At 32.0% G+C, this 19,713-nt stretch overlaps 1 protein-coding gene across 3 annotated transcripts; it reads right to left on the bottom strand.

The window, feature by feature from the left end:
• Window positions 1–12: 12 nt before the first annotated feature.
• LOC149735584 (transient receptor potential cation channel subfamily M member 3-like) lies at window positions 13–19,586 on the bottom strand. 3 transcript variants are annotated; one of them, XM_089878064.1, is made up of 38 exons: window positions 19,403–19,586; window positions 18,908–19,083; window positions 18,505–18,593; window positions 17,555–17,737; window positions 17,060–17,177; window positions 16,332–16,471; window positions 15,393–15,591; window positions 15,003–15,174; window positions 14,237–14,411; window positions 13,673–13,796; window positions 13,278–13,353; window positions 12,851–12,951; window positions 12,356–12,490; window positions 11,960–12,052; window positions 11,254–11,424; window positions 10,739–10,918; window positions 10,255–10,352; window positions 9,824–10,052; window positions 9,298–9,431; window positions 9,053–9,131; window positions 8,581–8,772; window positions 8,154–8,228; window positions 7,492–7,709; window positions 7,083–7,197; window positions 6,554–6,659; window positions 5,993–6,116; window positions 5,211–5,395; window positions 4,762–4,891; window positions 4,207–4,321; window positions 3,849–3,915; window positions 3,491–3,605; window positions 2,759–2,841; window positions 2,201–2,298; window positions 2,079–2,143; window positions 1,685–1,896; window positions 1,125–1,300; window positions 659–756; window positions 13–547 (listed from the first exon to the last, which is right to left on the bottom strand). In XM_089878064.1, exons 2-38 carry the CDS (start codon window positions 18,965–18,967, stop codon window positions 328–330), a joined length of 4,950 nt encoding a protein of 1,649 aa, XP_089734190.1. In that variant the 5' UTR covers window positions 18,968–19,083; window positions 19,403–19,586; the 3' UTR covers window positions 13–327. The 3 variants fall into 3 exon arrangements, with proteins under 3 accessions (XP_089734190.1, XP_089734191.1, XP_089734189.1); XM_089878065.1 differs by having other exon boundaries at window positions 1,685–1,884; window positions 18,908–19,554; XM_089878063.1 differs by having other exon boundaries at window positions 18,908–19,554.
• Between the last annotated feature and the right edge of the window lie 127 nt (window positions 19,587–19,713).

A 19,713-nucleotide genomic window follows, 5' to 3' on the forward strand; every position in this document is an offset into this window, starting at 1 on the left:
GAACAATACCAATTAAACAGTGTTAAGGTTTATTCTTTAATTGTGTATTCACCAAGATAGGAAAAGCAGCAAAGCAAAAAGGTGCAACACATGTAGAAATAAATAAAACAATTCGAGCAGTTCATTTTCTAAGACACCAACTAAAAGATACAAACACAGTTTAATAGCAGATGTGTTTAAAAGATTGCATACAATAATACATGGAAGCAAATTTTAAATGTCATGCAAAAGTAATAGGAAAACTCCCAAAGATAGCTTTATAAATAAATATTCCATTAAAAGTTAAGTGATTTTGGATTATGTATTTTTTTTGGAAAAAGAAGTTTTCTAGTCACTATGTATGACAGTAGTAATATTATTGTGATCTGAAGTTAATGATGAAAGTGAGTTGGAATCTCTTAACTGGACCAAACTTGCACTCAAGTGGTCATTAGAGTTGTTGTTTAAGTTAACATGTGATGATATGCTCTCATTAAGCGCGCTTAAACTTCGCTTGTGTTTCATATGCGTCTTCTTTCTATGCTTGCCAGGAGATTTCTTCTTATGCCTGAAAATTTTGCAAAAAATCATTTTTTCGTTTAATTATAAAACTATTTCAAAGATACAGAAATACTTTCGTGTCAAGATAAAAATAATACAGTGTGTCAATATAAAAAACCTTCTCTTTGTTTGTAAAAGACTTTTTTCTTCTTCCCAATCACTGAGTGAAATCTGGTCGTTATATTTGATGGCCTGTCTTGAATCAAAGTCAGGTGCCTGTTAAGCACAAAACGTTGATAATTTATGTGGCATAGCCCAAATTTCAGTAGGAACATAAGTCATAGTTTCCAATATTGCACGAATGGTAAAATTTTATTGCAACAACGTTTTGTCACCTAATGTTTTAAATCTGCCGAAAAGATTAGTTTTGAAGTTTTTTTGCAATAATGTATATTGCTATTCAGAAAAAAATTTCTAAAAAGATTTTCTGAATTGCATTCCTAATAAAACAAAATTTTTGCTCCGATTCAGAATTACAGGAGCTCGTAAACAGGCACGGGTTGCACAACTTACTGTTACTGGACTACAACAACAAAAAAATAAAACATTTTTTTATTTCATACAAATAACGTTGTGAAAGTTACCTTTCCATTCCACCAACCATCAAAAGGTGTTGAAGGTACATGAGGGGCGTGCATCTCGTGCCATCGTGAAGTGTCAATATTATCTGTGATACTTTTATACACAGGTCTACCACCAGGGGTGGAGATTGTAATGGTGGGGGTCATGGAATAACGACGCTTACCACTTTTCGAAATTTCTAAAGTTTTGTAAATAAAGTCAAATATGAGAGTATGGGTCATGTGAATAAACATAGAAAAAAATTTATGTATGTTTTGTGAATTAAATCAGATTAATCATAGGTTTTGGAAATAAAACATTAAAATATAAAAAATGTTCTAACAATATTCTAAAAAATAAATCAAATGTGACCACATGAACAAAACTTGAGAAAATTTAATTCATACGAAAACAAATTTTTGCAAATGTATAATTCAATTAATTAATATGAAACTTGAAGATTTTATGTTTTTCTAGAAAAAAAATTACTGAATTGAATTCCTATAAAAACATCATCTCACAATCCTACATATTTCCCGAAAAAAAAATTCACGAAATTTAATTCATATGAAAATCATTAAACCTTCAACATTAGCGGAGGTTGATGCGACGTCAATTATGTTTGGTGTCGTGTTCGCTGGTGCGAAACTAAAGTCATTGTTCTCGTGATTCACATGATTTGAGGTTGGGTAGCTGGTTTGATCAAACCATGCACGTTCTTCATTATCAGAATACACGGGATATTTCTCCACAATGATGGCTGGGTTGGATGCTACCTCATTGCTTTGGAAAACACTAGAGTTTTTTTTTTGGAAGAAAATGTTCAAATTTTGGGTAAAATATTCATATTTTATGTAAAATGTTCAGATTTTGGTAAAAAGATAAAAAACCAAAACCAAAATCTTTTTAAACAAACAATTTTCTCTAAAAAAAAAAAAAATTTAACCTAAAAAAAAGAGTTAAAAACCCCAAAATACCTCTGATTTTGCGGGGCATTTCTTTCCGAAGAACTTGGTTTCAAATTTCCACGAATCATAATGTCCTGCAAACATAGATATCTTATAAAAGCAGCAGTGGTAATTTTAGGAGAGCGATGTACCTGACACGAGGACGACTTCGTTTCATCCCATGCATCATTTATTTGGTTAAAAGCTGGATTTTTCTGATTCAACATCTCATTACTGTGGTTAATTCCACCTGTCAATCAAAAAGTTTATACCTGTCAATCATAAGATGGTTATGAATAACTCAGCATATTGGACAAAAACAATGTAAAAATACCAGCTTGTTGAACAAAAATAATGTAATATCAAACTAAAAGTTTAGATTAAGTCTGACATTGAGCTACGAATATATAGTAAGGTGGGGGAAGACGGCACACCTTTAGCACACAATATTCAAATATCCTGATCATGTTTTAAACAATTAACAACGGTTCATAAAAGTCGCGACGCTACGGTTTCATATTGCTTTGAATATTTTTGTTTACAACTAAATGGGACAAGAAAATAGAAAGAAAACGTGTCCATCTTTCCCCACCTTAATATATTCTAAACTTTTAAACAAATATCTAACTTATAGTGCTTGTACTTTTTTCTTAAGTATTTTATTGTTTTTGGAATGTTATCCCCGAATAACAGGAACAAAAGCAACCCACCCATAGAGTTGGTTCTTCTCACAAGGTTATTGTTGGTAAGTGGTTGAAGTGTAGCTGGTTTACTTTTGTCACTACTTTTGTTCCTGTAATAAAACTACAGTTTGGCATTGCAGCAAAAATCGAAAAATATATGGACATGATATTTAAATATGGCAAAAACATACAACACGGCAAATTTCAACATTTGTTTTTGGTGCAAATATTGCTTTTGTTTTATTCAAAATTAGGCGTGTATGATTTACTGCAAGGCCCTTGTACACTGTGCATGTATAGGATCAGAGTCAGATATGGATATTGTAAAACCAAAGGGATACAGATTCAAGGTTTGATGCTTCACTACAGCAGCCGTTTGTATCATTGGGCAAGACACTAAACTTCAATTGCTACAATCCAGTGGTTCTTGGGGGTTGTCCAAATTATATGTCATACAAAAAAAACGAAAAAATCCATTTTTCAGTTCAAAGTTACACACATGATAACCCAAAAGCCCGATATGTATAAAACAGAACAGTGACTGTCATTGCCCGTCACACAAAGACAAATAAGTGAAATTCATTTGTTGATTGATTTACCTCATCCTAATGAAAAAGACAAAAAAAAAAAAAATAACTCATCACCTCAAAGTTACACATATGATAACCCAAAAGCATGATATGTATAAAACAGAACAGTGACTGTCATTGCCCGTCACACAAAGACAAATAAGTGAAATTCATTCGTTGATTGATCTACCTCATCCTGATGAAGGGAGGGGCAAGCCACTCACTTACAGAACTCATCTCCGAATCGTTTCTCACTCGACTTCGCTGTCGGATCATTCTACGCTCCGATACACTATGTAGCTTTTCTGTGATGTCATAATGAAAAGCAAATTTCATCTATGATGTCATAACAAAATTCCCAAAAATAAAATGTAGATCTTTTTTTAAATGTAGGATTTTTTTATCTTTCTATAACTGCTTTGGTCGGTAATTTATTCAAAACAAACATTTTTAAAAAAGACATTTTTAAAAAAGAAGATTTTTTGCGTATATTGGTAATAAAGATAACAGATAAAATTATATAACGACTTCATTGATAGATAAATGACCTTCAAGTGTTGATTGATTTTCTTCAACAGCAACTTTAAGTTTATCTTGTGTTAATTCATCAAGCAGCTGGAAACATGAAAAGTTTTAAGTGCAAAATAAATCCTTAAGAAAAATGTTCTTATATTTTTTTAAATTTTTATATTTTTTTTTGTTAAAATAAATCCTACCAAAATTTTCCTATATTTTAATTTTTTGTATAGACAGAAGTGTCCTTGGGCAGATACTTAACAGCCATAAAATTACACACATGGTAAGCAGGCAGAGAATTTACACATGTATACACTGTTGTTATAATAGGCCAAATCTGGCCCAAATTCTAAGTGCTCTAAAAAATAAATAAAACCATAGATATTATACCTTAATATTAATATCTTCAAGGTAGGCAAGTCTTTCATGAATAACTGAGAGATGATTCAATAAATTGGATTCGTTTTCTCTCATTTCCTCAACAGAATCCAACAGTCTAGTCAACCTATGATTTCAATTTAGATGCTTTATTTTAATTCTAAATGTTTCTAAAATTTCTTACGCAGAAAAGGATATTACATGGGTGTTTTTAATGTATAGAAAACAAATTTAAAGTATAGGAACACTTTAATGTGTTGGTTACTTTAACGTATAGGTATCTGCAAAACAAATTTAAAACAGGTTTTTTCAGCACATTTACTTAAGCCAGCTTTCGAATGGACGCAGACGTGTCCATAAATTTTAACAAATTCCCAGGAAAAAAAGTTTTTTTTTATATATTTCACAAAAGAAATTGCAAAACTTTTTTATATATATCCCACAAATTAACATGAAAAATTGAGCATATGCTTTGTAAAGTATTACTTCTTATAAATAATATGCACCAAAAAACAGAACCAAATCTGTCGTGTAATTTAACAATTTTAAAATCACTTACACCCATACCTGTCTCTGTCATAGTTTTTATTGACAGCCTCAGTTGGATTGTTTTGGTTTCTTGATCGAAAGAATTCATCGACACAATCTTCCTCAAAATCGTGAAGTTTTTCAACATCGTCATCATCGAGGAAAAGTTCTAATCGACAACAACGATGACCAAGTATTTAAATTTTTTTTTTTTTTTGAAACAGAAAATTGCAACTGCATATTTGCACTAGTTTCAGATTTATTTTTAATCCCAGTATATGTACTTAAAATTTCAATTTAGTGAAAAAAATAGTGCATATATGTACTAATGTGAACTGGTGAAAAAAATCAGGACTTTTTCTATAAAAAGAATGTTTTTTTACATTGTTTTGAGTTTTGTCTATTATCAACAAATCTTTTAATACCTTAACAATACATTTTTTTTAAATATAAAAAAAATTGAAAATCTTTATCTTCCCCAAACTTACTGAGTCCTCTGTCAGAGGAGCTGCTCTTCCTCTTCTTGAAAATTCTTCCGATGATCATGGAGATGTAACTGATGAGAATGAGAGGAGGGGGGAGGACGGGACGAAGCTCGTACTCAACGATCATAAGGTAACGTTGAAACTTCCAGATTCGATCAGAATATGTTTTTACTCGAGCAAACGTATTGCTAGAAAAAAAATTTTTTTCTTAAACATTTTTTTTTTTTCTATATATGTATATATATATATCATATATATCTCTCTAAAATATTGATATATCGTCGCCCTCTCTTCCAAATATTTCTATTGGACTTCCAAATAAAAATTCAACTGATCGTAGCATGCTTGTTGTGTCAGAGGAGTTAAGCAAGCAAGGAACCCGAGGATCCTCGCTATCCGATCCAATGATTCAAAGTGATAAACATTATTTCAGAGCCATGCAAAGCTAAATGAGATTGATCTAACACAAGCAGTGCAGGCTAACCTGTTGCCTCCACATATCATATATATCAATAATTTATTCTGCAGAAATACTGACAGTGTTATAAAACTAAACAGAAACTTGTCATTAATGCATATACACAAGTTAAGTGAATGGGAAGACTTAAAAATAAATCAAAAAATTGCACAGTATTGGTATTTATTTAGTTTAAATTTTGTGCACATTAACACTTAAAAAAAAATTGAAACTGAGTAAAAATTGACTAGCTTTAGAACATCAACAAATTAATTTTACAGTAAATTTTTAAATTAATAGTAATAATTGAAAATGTAAAAGTACTTACTTGAAAACAGCAATAAGTAGATTAAGTAGAAGTATGTTTGCTACAAGGAGGTAGATGGTCATGAAAGTTGGAGCTATCCACGAACCAACAGAACATAAATTATCGTAGTTATCTGCACTGCAAGCTGCGAGGAATCACATTGTGTTAATTGACCAAAAGTCGAAATAAGTCATGGCAGTTTTGCATTATTTTGGGGTAACAGAACACTTGGGAAAGTTTGAATGCGTTTGTGGCATATTATATTTAAAAAAAGCATATTTACATGATTTTGATAGATTACTTTGTGCTTTAAACTTATCCCTACATCAGTTTGTTATTTGGGGTAAAATTTAAAGTGGCCTACCAAAGAAAATTAAAAATTTTGATCCAAAAGTACCACCAAAGTTTCAAAAAATAAAACAGCTTCTGAAAAATAGTCTGAAAACAAACCGCTACAAAAAAAACGACCTAAAAAAGTTAATTTCTAGTTTAACTACTAAAACTAGTTATAATAAATATAAATAAAAACCTTATCATAGGGTAGTATATAAGCTAATCTAAAACATTGATAATTAAACTCACGGTCAATAGTTCCAGCGTAAACTTCTCCATACAACATAAAGTAAGGTTCCAATGCAACGTCCTTCAATAAACTCCACTTTGCTGTTTCATTAGGGTGAAGAACCGCCTGTAGGTTTTGGTAAAGTTATATTATATAAGGGTGAGGTCCTCTAGCAGGACATGCCATGGGACGTGATATTTAGGCCAGAATTTGACCATTACCACAATTTGTTTTAGTTGTTTAATATTTTTGGCAGATTTTTAATATTTTTTTTTAAGAGTTTTAATATTCTTGGTAATGGCCCAACTCTGACCTACATCCCAGACCACATGGCCCACACACATATAGAATAAAGTTGTCGCAGCAGATGTAAAAGAAACAGAAATTGTAACCAGTATTCCAGAAATCTACACCCAATCAATGATTTTTAAAATTATTTTTTTTAAATTTCCAATAGTACGAAAAATACTAATAGTACTAAAAATATTACTAACTATTTGGTAATTTCAAAAAGGAAAAAAAATCTATTTTTTGGGTAGGGTTTATTACCTGACGTGCGACCCCAAAGCTTGCAAGCACAACAGCAAGCAGGATGATAAAAGTTCCAAGATCCACCATCATTTTCCCCATCAATGTTACGTATGGTCCGAGGTATTTACTTACACTAAGAGCAAAAGTGTTTTCAATTAAATAAAACGGTAATACAATAGTAAATGTGTTTTCAACATGTAACTTTATATACAATGGGTGTTCATATTCATACATAACATTATTTTATATTATGTTGAATAATATACAAAAAAAACAGCCGTTAACATCTAATTTACTAAATAAAAGTTAATTTTTTTGCAAGATTTGCTTCTACAATCTGTACATAAGAAATACTATAGCTATTTTCGATTTACAACTATAATGCATTTTTTCATAATGCATTTACAACTATTCATAACTGACATACCTGAAAATATTAAGCAAATGAGAATACCAAAGTACGATATTGGCACAGTAGATCGCACGTCCAACTTTTAGTAGATAGGGATCGTTTGAAAGTCGCAAACCCAGCCCAATAAAGAACATACTGAGGGTAAGAACCTCCACAAGGTTCCAGAACTTTCCGCACCAAATTTTCACCTTTTGTTTTGTACCACTGGGCTCTGAAACCACGATTTCACGCACCTGAAAAATTTGGATTTTAACTGAATTTTGGTTTTAAACTTTTTAAAGTCACAGTGCAATTATAATAAAATCTGGATCTGTTTAAAGTTAGCACAATCTTAAAATTACAATTTATATACATTTGACTTTTTTTTTCATAACACAGGCAAAAAATTATATTATACTGTGGGGTATGACGTGACACCTTTACAGCATAATATCTAAACATCCTGATCGTGTCTGAACAATTAAAAACGGTCTATGAAAATCATGAGATACCGCTTTATAATATATGAATATTCTTTGTTTACTACAAATTGGAACAAAAAAATTAACCAAAAAGTGTCCCACCTTCCCCCACCCTACTATATGTTGATATGTCAGCTTTTATAGCAGACAGTTTATTAAACAATAGTGAATATGCACACATGTAGTAAAGTTTGTATTTCAATTTGTTCCACTTACTTTTTCAATGGTCACAGTGATAGCATGTGAGATTACTATCCATTCATATATTGACGGCAAATTTTCCAGTCGAACCTAAATCCAAGAAAAAAGTAAGTGACATTTACGTGCCTATGAAACGCATTATGTGTGATTAATGAAAAACTTTTCTGAAAATGGGTATGAAAAATGTATTAAATTTTATAAAAAAAACTGCAAAACAATAAGGGGCATAAAAAATGGATTCATTTGGACAAAATCTAAACCATTTTGACTAAGTTATGCAATACTTTACTAAGACCACAATATTTTACCCATAAATGTCGTAATTTACTAACTTATATGCAATGATTTACAATATATGCCGACTGGTAAAAAGTCTATATTGGCTTTCTATTCTATACGCCTAATTTTTTCTATTTCATACACATTTTTTTTTATAACTTACAAGCACAACAAATGTAAAGAGAGATAGAATGACTGTATAAAGCATCGTGTGCATCCAGAACTTTGTGATGGGAGCGTTATAAAACTCGTATACTTTCTTCCGGAAACCGATCTGTTTCCTCCGCATCGTGAGGATCACGTAAGCATCCTCTCCTCTCTGCTCCGAGATGTCACGACCCAGAATGTCAGGTTTCTAAGGCAACAACATCCGGGATTTGTATGACGAGGCAAAATTTCATTTTATGATGCGGAAAAATTTGATTTTGTAAGCATGCAGTAAGGTTTGATGTGTATATTTCCCGAAAAATTGTTACGACGCAGAAAAATATTACTTCTTCAATTTAACAAAGATATTGTCAGACATAAAAGATTTAAAAAATTAATAAAAAATTTTTGGAAAAAAATTAATGTGGGTTGTGCATAACTGATGGCTTTTCATGCTTTAAATTAAAAACAAGCTCTCTAGAACGCACCGGCAGTGCACCTGACGTCACACTTCTACCACTTGATGATGAACTGGAGCTTGAAACTGAGCTAGAGCTTGAACTGGAACTGAAAAATAGAAAAGATAAATTAAACAGGAAGTAAAAAGTTGGGCACTGAAGAATTCTAGCCCCAATCAAACAATAAATTGTGGTTACAATTTGGGGTTAGTAGAAAGGGGGAAGATTTTACACCAGCGAAAAAAATTGTTTTAGGAATATTTTTATGTCTTTACCCTTCCACGGAAGAAGACACGCTTGAAACTTCATGGAGATGTTCAGCCACTGTCTGAGGCATCAACTGAAGCTCCTCGTGTGTCTTGAACTCCAACATAAGGATGGTGGGAGGCAGGAGGATGCCAAGGATCACCTTAGTGGCGACAAAGTTGAATATTAAAACTATACTTACATTTTTGTTATATATGTTTATTTTGTTTTAATATTTGTCTATTCGAATACTATAGCGAAGATGATTGCAATAAAACTATGTCAACAAAAAATTCGAAACTACTTTCTAACTTCAGTCTGGTTTAAACAACATTGTAATAAAAATATTTTTTTAAGAAAGGTAGCACAGTAAACTTATTTTCAAAATTTCTGGCAAATGTATCCTGCTGTTGCTACCAGAAATAATTCATTTTTTTACAAAACTAACAAATGTTTTATTAATTTTATAAAATTCGACTTATGGAAAAATAAATAAATATAACATAGATTTTTAAACCCAAAATTTTAGCCCAAAGTATTTCAAAGCCAGCTCACTTTTAAGCTCGAGTTTTTCCTCATAGACAAACCACCCATCCACAAATCATTAAGCAGAAGTTGCACACAAGGATGGGCAATGAAGTCCCTGTGTTTGGCTGCCACTGCCAAGCTAAGACATGTGTGTCTGCTCCATTGTTTCAACTCATATGTTAGAATATGTTGTGTAGCATCATCATCTGCATGGTAGCAAACCTCAAGCAGTTGGATAGCTAGGTCTTGAAATTCTCTGCGTATGAAATATGTAATACATTGAAATTTTCCGCTTATGCAATATGTCATACATTGAAATTTTCCGCTTATACAATATGTAATACATTGAAATTTTTCGCTTATGCAATATGTCATACATTGAAATTTTCCGCTTATGCAATATGTGATGCATTGAAATTTTCCGCTTACGCAATATGTAATGTATTGAAAACCATTACTTTGAATAAGCTTTAAGTTGGTCTGATTCCTCCACATCTAAATCATCATCTGCAGCTTCCTTAGCCATGGCTTTGTATAACTTGCATGCAACTAATGCCTGGTGGAAGTAAGTGTTTTAGTTTGGATAGCACAATGTTGTTAAATAACGATTTTTCCGAATACAGAAAAAGGTGTTCTGAGAAATTATATTTGTTATATTGTTATAAATAATATCAAAACTAATTCTTATAGGAATATGAACATATTAGGCTACTGGAGACTGTTTATAGACAAGCACAGGGTCTAAGCCAGCTTGGTTACCAACTATATAACAGCAAAAAAATGGGCATACTATAAGTCTAAAAAAATCCTCTGGAATGTTTTTCCTTTAAGCACAGGAGTAAAAATTGTCAGAATATCTCTTTTAAAGATATAAATCTTAACTTTATTTTGCTGAAAAAACACCAAGATCTTTTTAAAGCAAAAAGTTATTGTTAACCTTACTTTTGCAATTGCTTCTTCTCCCTGTTGCCACATAAACAAGGCCATTTTCTGTCTTTTCATAATCAGGGCCCACATTAATAGTTCATTGAATGGGTAGGGAAAATCCTTGGGTAGGTTGGGGGATGCTGAATTCGATTTACTGTCATGAGTCATCGCATCAGTAGTTGGGTTGTTAAAAAGCTGGAAATGGAATTAATATATATTGAGTTATATGAGTAATGGGAGATGCATGATAAAAGATATTGGCTGGGTTTTAACTTAAAAAGGGGAAAGAATGTTGCTTTTTCATTCCAAAATGAATGTTAATTTTGTCGAGTCTAACCTCATTGTTTATTTAGGCACATTAAAATCTTTTTTACACAAACCAATTTTCGCAACGTATAGTAGAACGGTTTGCTAGATTTTACAATGTATAAGTTCGCGAGACTTTGCCTGATACATATAAGTTTGCCAGATACAATGTATGTTAGGACAGTTTGAGGTGGTTCAATAAGAGTCAATAATACATGACTTACATCAGTTCTGGTTGAAGAACTTGTCATTTGACCAATGTTGGGCAAACCGATGCGAAAACTAAGCTGTTTCTTCATGCCTGTTGCTGGCTTGTTTTTCGAGGCATAGTAAAGACGAAAACGTTTTCTTGTGTAGCTACATCTATAAGCACCTCCCATAAGTAGCTCAATAACCTGTTTAGAGAGAAATTACTATGTTTACTGTTGACATACAGGAAATGAAATAACAGATTAATATAAATTTTTTGTCAGTCATATTATAAACATGGCAGCTCATATGTAAAATACGTCTTTTATTTCATTTGTTTCGGTTTAAAAAATTGTACTCGGTAATGTAAAGTAATATATAAACTTTATTCCTTTTTACGTGGATTTTAATTAAATTATCTCAAACAAAACACACTGTGCATACAGGCAGCATATTATATAGAAATACTGTGTACATAAAACAGCATATTGCAAAAATTTCACTAAATTAAAAATAAATTAAATTAAATATTTGTAAAACTGCGTACATAAACAGTATATTGTATGAAATTTCATTAAATTAAGAATATATTAAATTTTGTGTACATAAACAGCATATTGTAAAAAAATTCACTAAATTAAAAAAAAAATTAAATACTTGTGAAATTGTGTACATAAACAGCATATTGCGAAGAATTTGACCAAATTAGGAATAAATTAAATTTAATATTTGTTATCTTACCAATCCAATGTCAGTAAGAGTGAATCGATAACCAGGTGGAATATTCTTTTTAACGTCGTTCATTAGGTAAACAACATTTACCGGTAAGGGGGTCTGAAAAATTATTGAATTTCTGTAACGGAGTCTAAAAAATTATTGACTTTCTGTAAAAAAGGGTCCAAAAAATTATTCAATTTTTGTAAGCGGTCAAAAAAAACATTGAATTTCGGTTAAGAGGTTCGAAATTGTATTGAATTTCTGTTAAATTTTGACATTTTTATAATAAACATACAATGTACCTACACACAAATATTAAATATTAGGTAAAACAAGATGTTGTTTTCTAGTCAAAAATTTGTTTTGGGGGGCAACGTATTCAGATTAACCATATGGTCCATAATTAATAATTCAATTTACCGCATTGTAAAGTTCTTCCAGTCTAGGCACAGTAAGAAACTTATGCATGCTGACACCATTTTCCATGAGTAGTTTAACGAACTCCACGCGATCAGCAATCAAAGCATCCATCATAGCTTGCTCCAATGACAACACCTGCGACCAGGAATATAAATAAATGACTGCATTGCATTTAATTTATTAAAATCTCAAAATAGTTATCTGCTGGATTTAAAGCTGTAGCTTAACTATTATGTTAATTTTTGTTAGAATCACACTGTAGGCTAGTGTTTTCCAAACTAGGGATCACATAAGATAACTGAATTCAAAGTATACCAATTCTGCCTAGTTCATATGAATTAGTGTATATATACTACTATTAACTGTGAAGCGTTGAAAAAATTTTTGGAGATAAAAGTGGTCACGGGCAAAAAAGTTTGGGAAGCCCTGCTGTAAGTAATAGGCAGCAAGAAAAAATAGATTAAATAGGCATAAAGCAAGCAGTACACAAATTACCGGCCACTGTCTTCCATATACAAATATTTGGCTTGTAGCTATGTCAATACGATTCCATGCCAGTGCAAGGTTAAGCATGTCTGGGGCTGATTTACACTGAGCTGTAAAAATAAACTTTGATTAAATTATATTGATATTAAAGCAGAATATGGTAATGGACCAATTTTGGCCTAAGTTCCATACCCATTTGCCAGCCTTATCATAGGGCCTAAACCCGGGGTGGCAGGGCAGGTAGACTTACCCTTAAATTTTCTGTACTGCAATAATAGTAAACATTACATTTAATAAGTTAGATTTGTTTTACAGAAATGGGTGTTTAACTATCCCTGCCTCCCCTGTGTTTTTAAAAGTTTGGTACCTATGGCCTCCCTGGGCTGCCTCAACATAGGGCCTACACCACATAGAGTTACAGTAAATATTTACGTACCTTTTAACGTAGCAGTGAGTATTGCAATGTCTATATCATCCTGGTTGGACCCCTGACCCATTCTGAATATGGTTATCTGTTGGAAAAAAGTTTTGAGGATAACATATATATACATGAATTGTAGCACCGAGTTTTATATACTTTTATTTATGAGTATGCTGAAATTTAACTTTGTACATTTTTACAATTGGCTATGTAAAATAATGAATAATAACAGATATATTGTTGTAACGGAAACTTAAACAAATGCAGATATAAAAAATTCACACTAGCTCCTATAATTTTAACCGTTACTTTTTTACATTTTTTTTCTAGATTTATTATTGAATTATAATAACTATACCCAAAAAGGCTAAAAATGTCAAAATTAAATAAAAATGATTTTTTTAACTCACAAGGTCTTTTTTCTTAATGCACTCCATAATAGATATAAAGATATATTGAGCTTGGTCACGCCTGCATTTGAACGTATCCTCAATGAGGACAAGCAGTTGAAGTCGCAACTCTTCAATCATAAACCTAAAACCATACAACGTGTCTCTACTTTTTATGTTTGCCTTTGTTGAAAAACAAAACATTTTTGTTCTCGTAAAATTTGAAGGAATTTTAATACTGCTATAAATCATAATTTGAGTCTTAGAAAATCCTAACAAAATGATTATAAATTAGTTTAATTTTACCATTGATGTGTAATGTTTAGCTTCGTATCCAAAAAAGTTATTTTTGTATTAGTATAATTGCTCAAAGTGGTCAATATTGCCGTAATCACAGTTAGAGTCTCAAAAATCCTGATACTGAAAAAATGATTATGTATAATATATATATATATATACATTTATATATATTTCAAATTTACATTGGCTGCATGTATGATTTGTCTATAGTCGCTACCTTTTGTTTGCAAATTAGAGTCTAAGACCTAGACATCAAGAAATACCTAAAATACATGGCTGTCTTACCCGTCATCATCAGCATACTGATGAGCAAACGCGATGAGGTCCGCAGCTCTTCCACTTCCATCGCACACGATCACAGGGATCGGAGGATTCTGCTTCACGCTCTCCAGGACAACATTTATCGTGTTCTTACCTCCCTCCAACACAAGACACACGATCGAACAGTTGTGGCCGGATCCTATTTAAGATGATTTTTTATCGGATTAATTTAGAAAAATATTTTTTAGAAAAATAAAATTTTGTGATCAGAACCTGTTTAAAACTCAAAGCAACATCAGTGGAGGCTACAATGTTTAATAAGTGTTGTAAATATCCAGGTGGGCAGGGCCAGTTGTTATCGCAAAATGAATATTATTTTTTATACATCTAACTTTCCACACTACAATAAATCAAAATATTTGACTTGAGAATAGTTTTAACACATGTTATATTCTTGAATAAGTGGCGAAAATATCAAAGGGGCAGGCGGGGCCAGTTGCCATCGCAAAATGAATATTATTTTTTACACATATAACTTTTTACACAATAATAAATCAAAATACTTAACTTCTTAACAGATTAATCAGAAATCAAGAAAGAATTATTATTAAAATTAATCACGAAACATAAAAACAAATTAATAAGATAATCAGGCAATTAAAGTTTTTGACATATTAACCCGGTAAAAAATATTATTGTTAAGATAAGTATTCTTAACATATTAATCAAGATAAATAAAAATGATTTAAAAGACTTATAAGAAAAAGAAAATAATTTCAAATCTTTGTACTTGGGTTGATGCGATGCTGGGAAAGTTTTTTCTCAAGTTGGCGCCGAAATCTGATCTCCGTGTCGTAGCGACCTTCAGTGCCGTTATCCACAAGTAAGAAGTGAGTGTGAGCCGCATGTAACACTGAACCTTTGCTTAGTGGGTTGGCCATGGTTTGGTATGACTTGATGGACTGTAATAGTGGGATTGTTGTGTTAAATTATATTAGGGATTTAAGTTTGAAATGTATTTTATATTTTAATTAATTTTAATAAAAAAATAATTTTGAAATATTAAACTTCTAAAATTAAAAAAAAAAAAAAAATAGGAAAATAAATAAATAATTTTGATTTTTTTTAAGTCTTAAATTCACATTAAAAAAATACAAAAAATGTCCTTATTCAAAATTACCTGAGATCCAATTAAATCCTCTCTATGGTCCACTACACCCCATGGAGCCACCCCAATACTGAAGACTTTCCCCCTGGATTTTGCTTTGTGTTCCTTTAATGCATTTCCTACAATTGCACCAATGCCCATGTTCAATCCAAATGACATGATCCATGCTCCGGTTGTCTTGGCAGCTTTTATCAAACCATTGCTTATTACCCTGAAGATTTTTAACATGATTTTAAATGGCATTTTTAAAAAGTAAAGTTCAATTCTAATGCTTTTGAAAACAATTGTAAAATAGATTTTTTAACCAATTTTGAGAAATAGTAGCAGCTTTTTAAAAAATAACGAAGTGGACAAATTTACTGTATAAGTAAAATAAACCATTTTGCTCCGACATAAATTGAAAAATGGTCTTATAATAACTAAGATTTGTGAAAACTAAGACTTGTGTGGCTTAAACAAAGTTGATTTACAATGCCAAACACATTAGAAAAAACCCTGTCTTGCATCCTGTTATAACAAACAAGTGCTGTTATACAATACATTATTGAAACAAGTCCTTGTGCATTGTATGTTGCCATTGAAAGTTAGTAAACTTTCCCATACTACATAGGCTTGAGAAAATTAATTTTAATGTTTTTCTGTCATGTGTGTTTTTTTCAATGTAGTATGGGAGTGGAATATACTGTGCATCAACAGATTGGGACCATTTTACCATAGGACCATTTTTGAGTGTTGGCATACTTGGGATTTAGCGACCATGCTTTTACGTGACACTTTTATTCAAGTAGTTTTTACCTGCAGCGTTTGTAAACGAAAAACGACTTTTGTTTTTTAGCTAATTTCCTTCTCTTTGTTCTATTTATTAACCCAATCCTCGTGTATTCGAGGAGACAAAAAACTCTGTTATGTTACTGTATTCGAGGAGACAAAAAACTCTGTTATGTTATGTACCTCATAAGCTTTGGTTGGAGTTGTAGGTTATGTGTGCCGCCATGTACACTGATGACCATATGTGGTGGTTGCAACTTCCATTCATCTATCATGAGTTGTAGAACCAGATCAGGACTTGTGTCATGTGACAATCGGATGTACTGTGATAATTAGGAAGTTAATCATTATTATATGACGTATAAACGTTTTAGGGACTTGTAAGCCACAAATCACTGGGTAGTCGATGCCCTAAATGGTTACTGTAACAAAATTAAATATGTGGTAACTCGTAGGCGGGTACATGGTATATGAAATAGAACACTTGTGTATTAGCATTTGATAATGCCTGTCACATGAGGATAAGTTAGTTACATTCATTCATTCAAGGATTAAAAGTGCTGCTCTTATGAAACAGTCTTAATCAGATTTTAAACTTTAATTCTAGTCTCACAAACAAAATGCAGATAAAACAGCATGAGTTGGGATTATATCACTATCAGTGATTGAAATGTTGAAAGGCTTATCTATATTAGTGGTTTTCACCACACAACAGCTACAGTATTCCCAGCATAGCTTCCAAATTTAAAAACTGCAATGTTTACCAATTTAAAATCGATTTTTTAACTTTTAAAAAAGATTTCCACTAATTCAGAAACCATAATCAATTTTAGTGGTTTTTCCATTGATTGTGACCAGTGTTTCAGAAAAGTCAGCAACTTATTAAATAAAACAATTCTGCTTAATCTAACCTGAGACTTATCACCCTCCCCAGTTCCCTGGAACTCCAGTGTTCCATGGGCATCCGTTGGCCAACATGAAGTGTTTTTCATTACGTTCCATCTTGTATCCTCTTGGGTTTTATCAAACCTAAATATAACCAAACAACATTAGAAACTGTTTTTAAAAAATTTCATAAGAAAAATTAAATATATATATATATATATATATATATGATTTTTTATAGGTAAATAAAACTTACAAAAATGCAGCCAATTGTTTACCAAAAGACAATCAAACAACATTAAATTCTCTGGCCTTTGTAAAAATTTCATAAGAAAATTTAAAATCTTTTTTTTTTATAGAAAAAGTAAAATTTTTCATGCAAAAATCATAAAAGTTCAGCCAATTGTTTTTAACCAGCTGTTTAGTAAATACAGCTCATTCACTAAAATTGGGTACAGTGATAAAGCAGGCATTGGGGGTGGCAACGATACTTTAGGAAAAATTGGTGATATGACACTTACACTGAGTTGGGAATGAATTCTGGTTGATTGAAATTTGTCTCTTCTTGATAGAATAAAGCTTTTTGCTTTCCTGCAGCAGAGAATGTCTTGGCAGTTGCACCGAGTGGTAAGTTCTCCTCTTCCGTTATATAACGTGGAGCATTGAGGTAGTTATGGTTGGACAACAATCGCCCACAACCACATCTGTGTAATAGCAATAGTTCAGTTTTGCATTACAAACTTAGAATACATAGACTGCAAATATCTATTAAATCTTTTTGCACAGAAATGTCAAATTCTTTATTCTTTTTTTTAATTCTTCATAAAACTTTTATGCACAGAAGACAGCATGCAACTTTTGGTTGTTTGTCGCAACTTTATTGCAAAAAAAGAATTGTTAGAAAATAATAAATGCTGTTAAAGAGATTATTTAGTGTTGTACAAAAAGAACTAGGTTTTGGCTGTTCTTGCTTGAAACTATTGTGCCAGAAACCCATAGAAAAGGTATAGAGGTTACAAAAATAAAGATAATTGTGTACCAATTATCTAGTCAATTTAAAATTTGTGCTTTGCTAATAGAGGTATATTTGTGTTGTGTAAACTACACATGAGTATAATATGACTAATATTTTCCAGCGCTGTGCTGCCGTGGCAAATTGGTTAGCTCACCCACCTTTAACCCGGAGGTAATGGGTTCAAGGCTGGCCGCTGCTACCATTGTGAGCGTATGTGTTCTTGGGCAGGACACTTAATGGCAATTTCTCCAACCCAGTGGTCATTAATCAATTGTTCAAATTATAAGCCATACAAATAAAAAAACTAAAAAAAACAATCACCCACAAAGTAACATATATACATAGCAACTCTTGGCAGGAGGTGTATGAAATAGAACACCTGGGTTATAAAGACTGTAATTTTCCGGACTTGCGAGGAAAATGTGAGTTACATATATTCACTCTTCCTTTAATTACCTGGAAATTGATTCTTGGGAGGAAGAACCAACTGGAACAAACTTTGTACATTCTCTTTTGTTAAACGTCAATTCTACCCACGTCTTTTCCTGCTTGCAAAAATCATGTAAATTTGGATAGCAGTTGGTGATTATGCTTTAAGTTTATCCGATAGAATTATTGTATGATGGTATTCATTGTCTTGGATAAAAGTTACAGACAATTGCTCATAGTGGTACTTCCGTGGTATTTCTTAATTGGGAAATTTTGAAAATGACACCCAAACCTTAGGGTCCATAGCTCGCTGCAAGACTTTACCCACATAGAATTAAACAAAAAAAAAACACATGGAAAAAAACACACAAAAAAATAAACCAACGGCTTTAACAAATTTAGACAAAAATTAAAACGGCAAGATATTTACCTGTTCCTCCTCTGCTGACACTGTTCGCTGTCGCTCCCCAGCAAGCGATGGTAACGCCATTTTGAAGTGGTTGGATCGCAAAACAAACCAGCAACTGACGAGGTTTATTCATTATTTTTTGATTTCTTAATTATATTTTCTCCAGCCTCTGCTGCTATGGCAAAATGCACAAAGCACTGTGGAAAAGGCAGGCCATTGAAAATGGCTAGATTTCAATAAAAATAGTAGAATTAAAAGGTGTATTGGAGTTAGTAATTAATACCAGGGCACATATTCTATTGCTACTTTAATAAATATTATACCTGATTTGCTGATTATGTAATTGTTATATGGTACTTTATTCTTAAATTACTTTAACATTATAACCAATATATAAAACTTTTACTCATTTACATATTATAGAGTGCTGCCACGGATTAACAGTAATCTACCACAGTACAATGAACATCAAGCAAGCACTTCTAATTATAAGATGAACGCTTATAGGAAGGAAACCTTCAGTCTGGAGTGCTGGCCGAAGTTCGAATGTGATCCACGTGATTTTTACAAGCTAAATAAAGAGTTCAACTGGTAACCTTGGCGAACTAAAAATCAGACACTATATTGCATTAGGTCATTGTAATACCTTACAGCGTAAAGATGCCTCAACAAATCTCGTATTCCAAAACTAACCGCACGCCACGACGCACGCTGTTCGACTGAGCAAATAAATTTGTAAACAAAGAACCCCGACACCGCGTGAGAAAAAGAAAAAGGTTTTTCTTTTTTCTTTTTTTAATAAGATCCCCCATTCATTCAATGCAGTC

Source organism: Ciona robusta, chromosome 5 (assembly GCF_009617815.1).
Source record: "Ciona robusta chromosome 5, ASM961781v2".
Classification (NCBI taxonomy): domain Eukaryota; kingdom Metazoa; phylum Chordata; class Ascidiacea; order Phlebobranchia; family Cionidae; genus Ciona; species Ciona robusta.

What these genes read in the sequence shown, in the direction of transcription:
- LOC149735584 (XM_089878064.1), bottom strand. Translation starts at nt 18,967, where the DNA reads ATGGCGTTACCATCGCTTGCTGGGGAGCGACAGCGAACAGTGTCAGCA. An exon ending in AGGATTTAATTGGATCTCAG is followed by an intron (nt 15,175 to 15,392) that starts GTAATTTTGAAT and finishes CCACTATTACAG; the next exon opens with TCCATCAAGTCATACCAAAC. An exon ending in CCAGCATCGCATCAACCCAA is followed by an intron (nt 14,412 to 15,002) that starts GTACAAAGATTT and finishes CATCTTAAATAG; the next exon opens with GATCCGGCCACAACTGTTCG.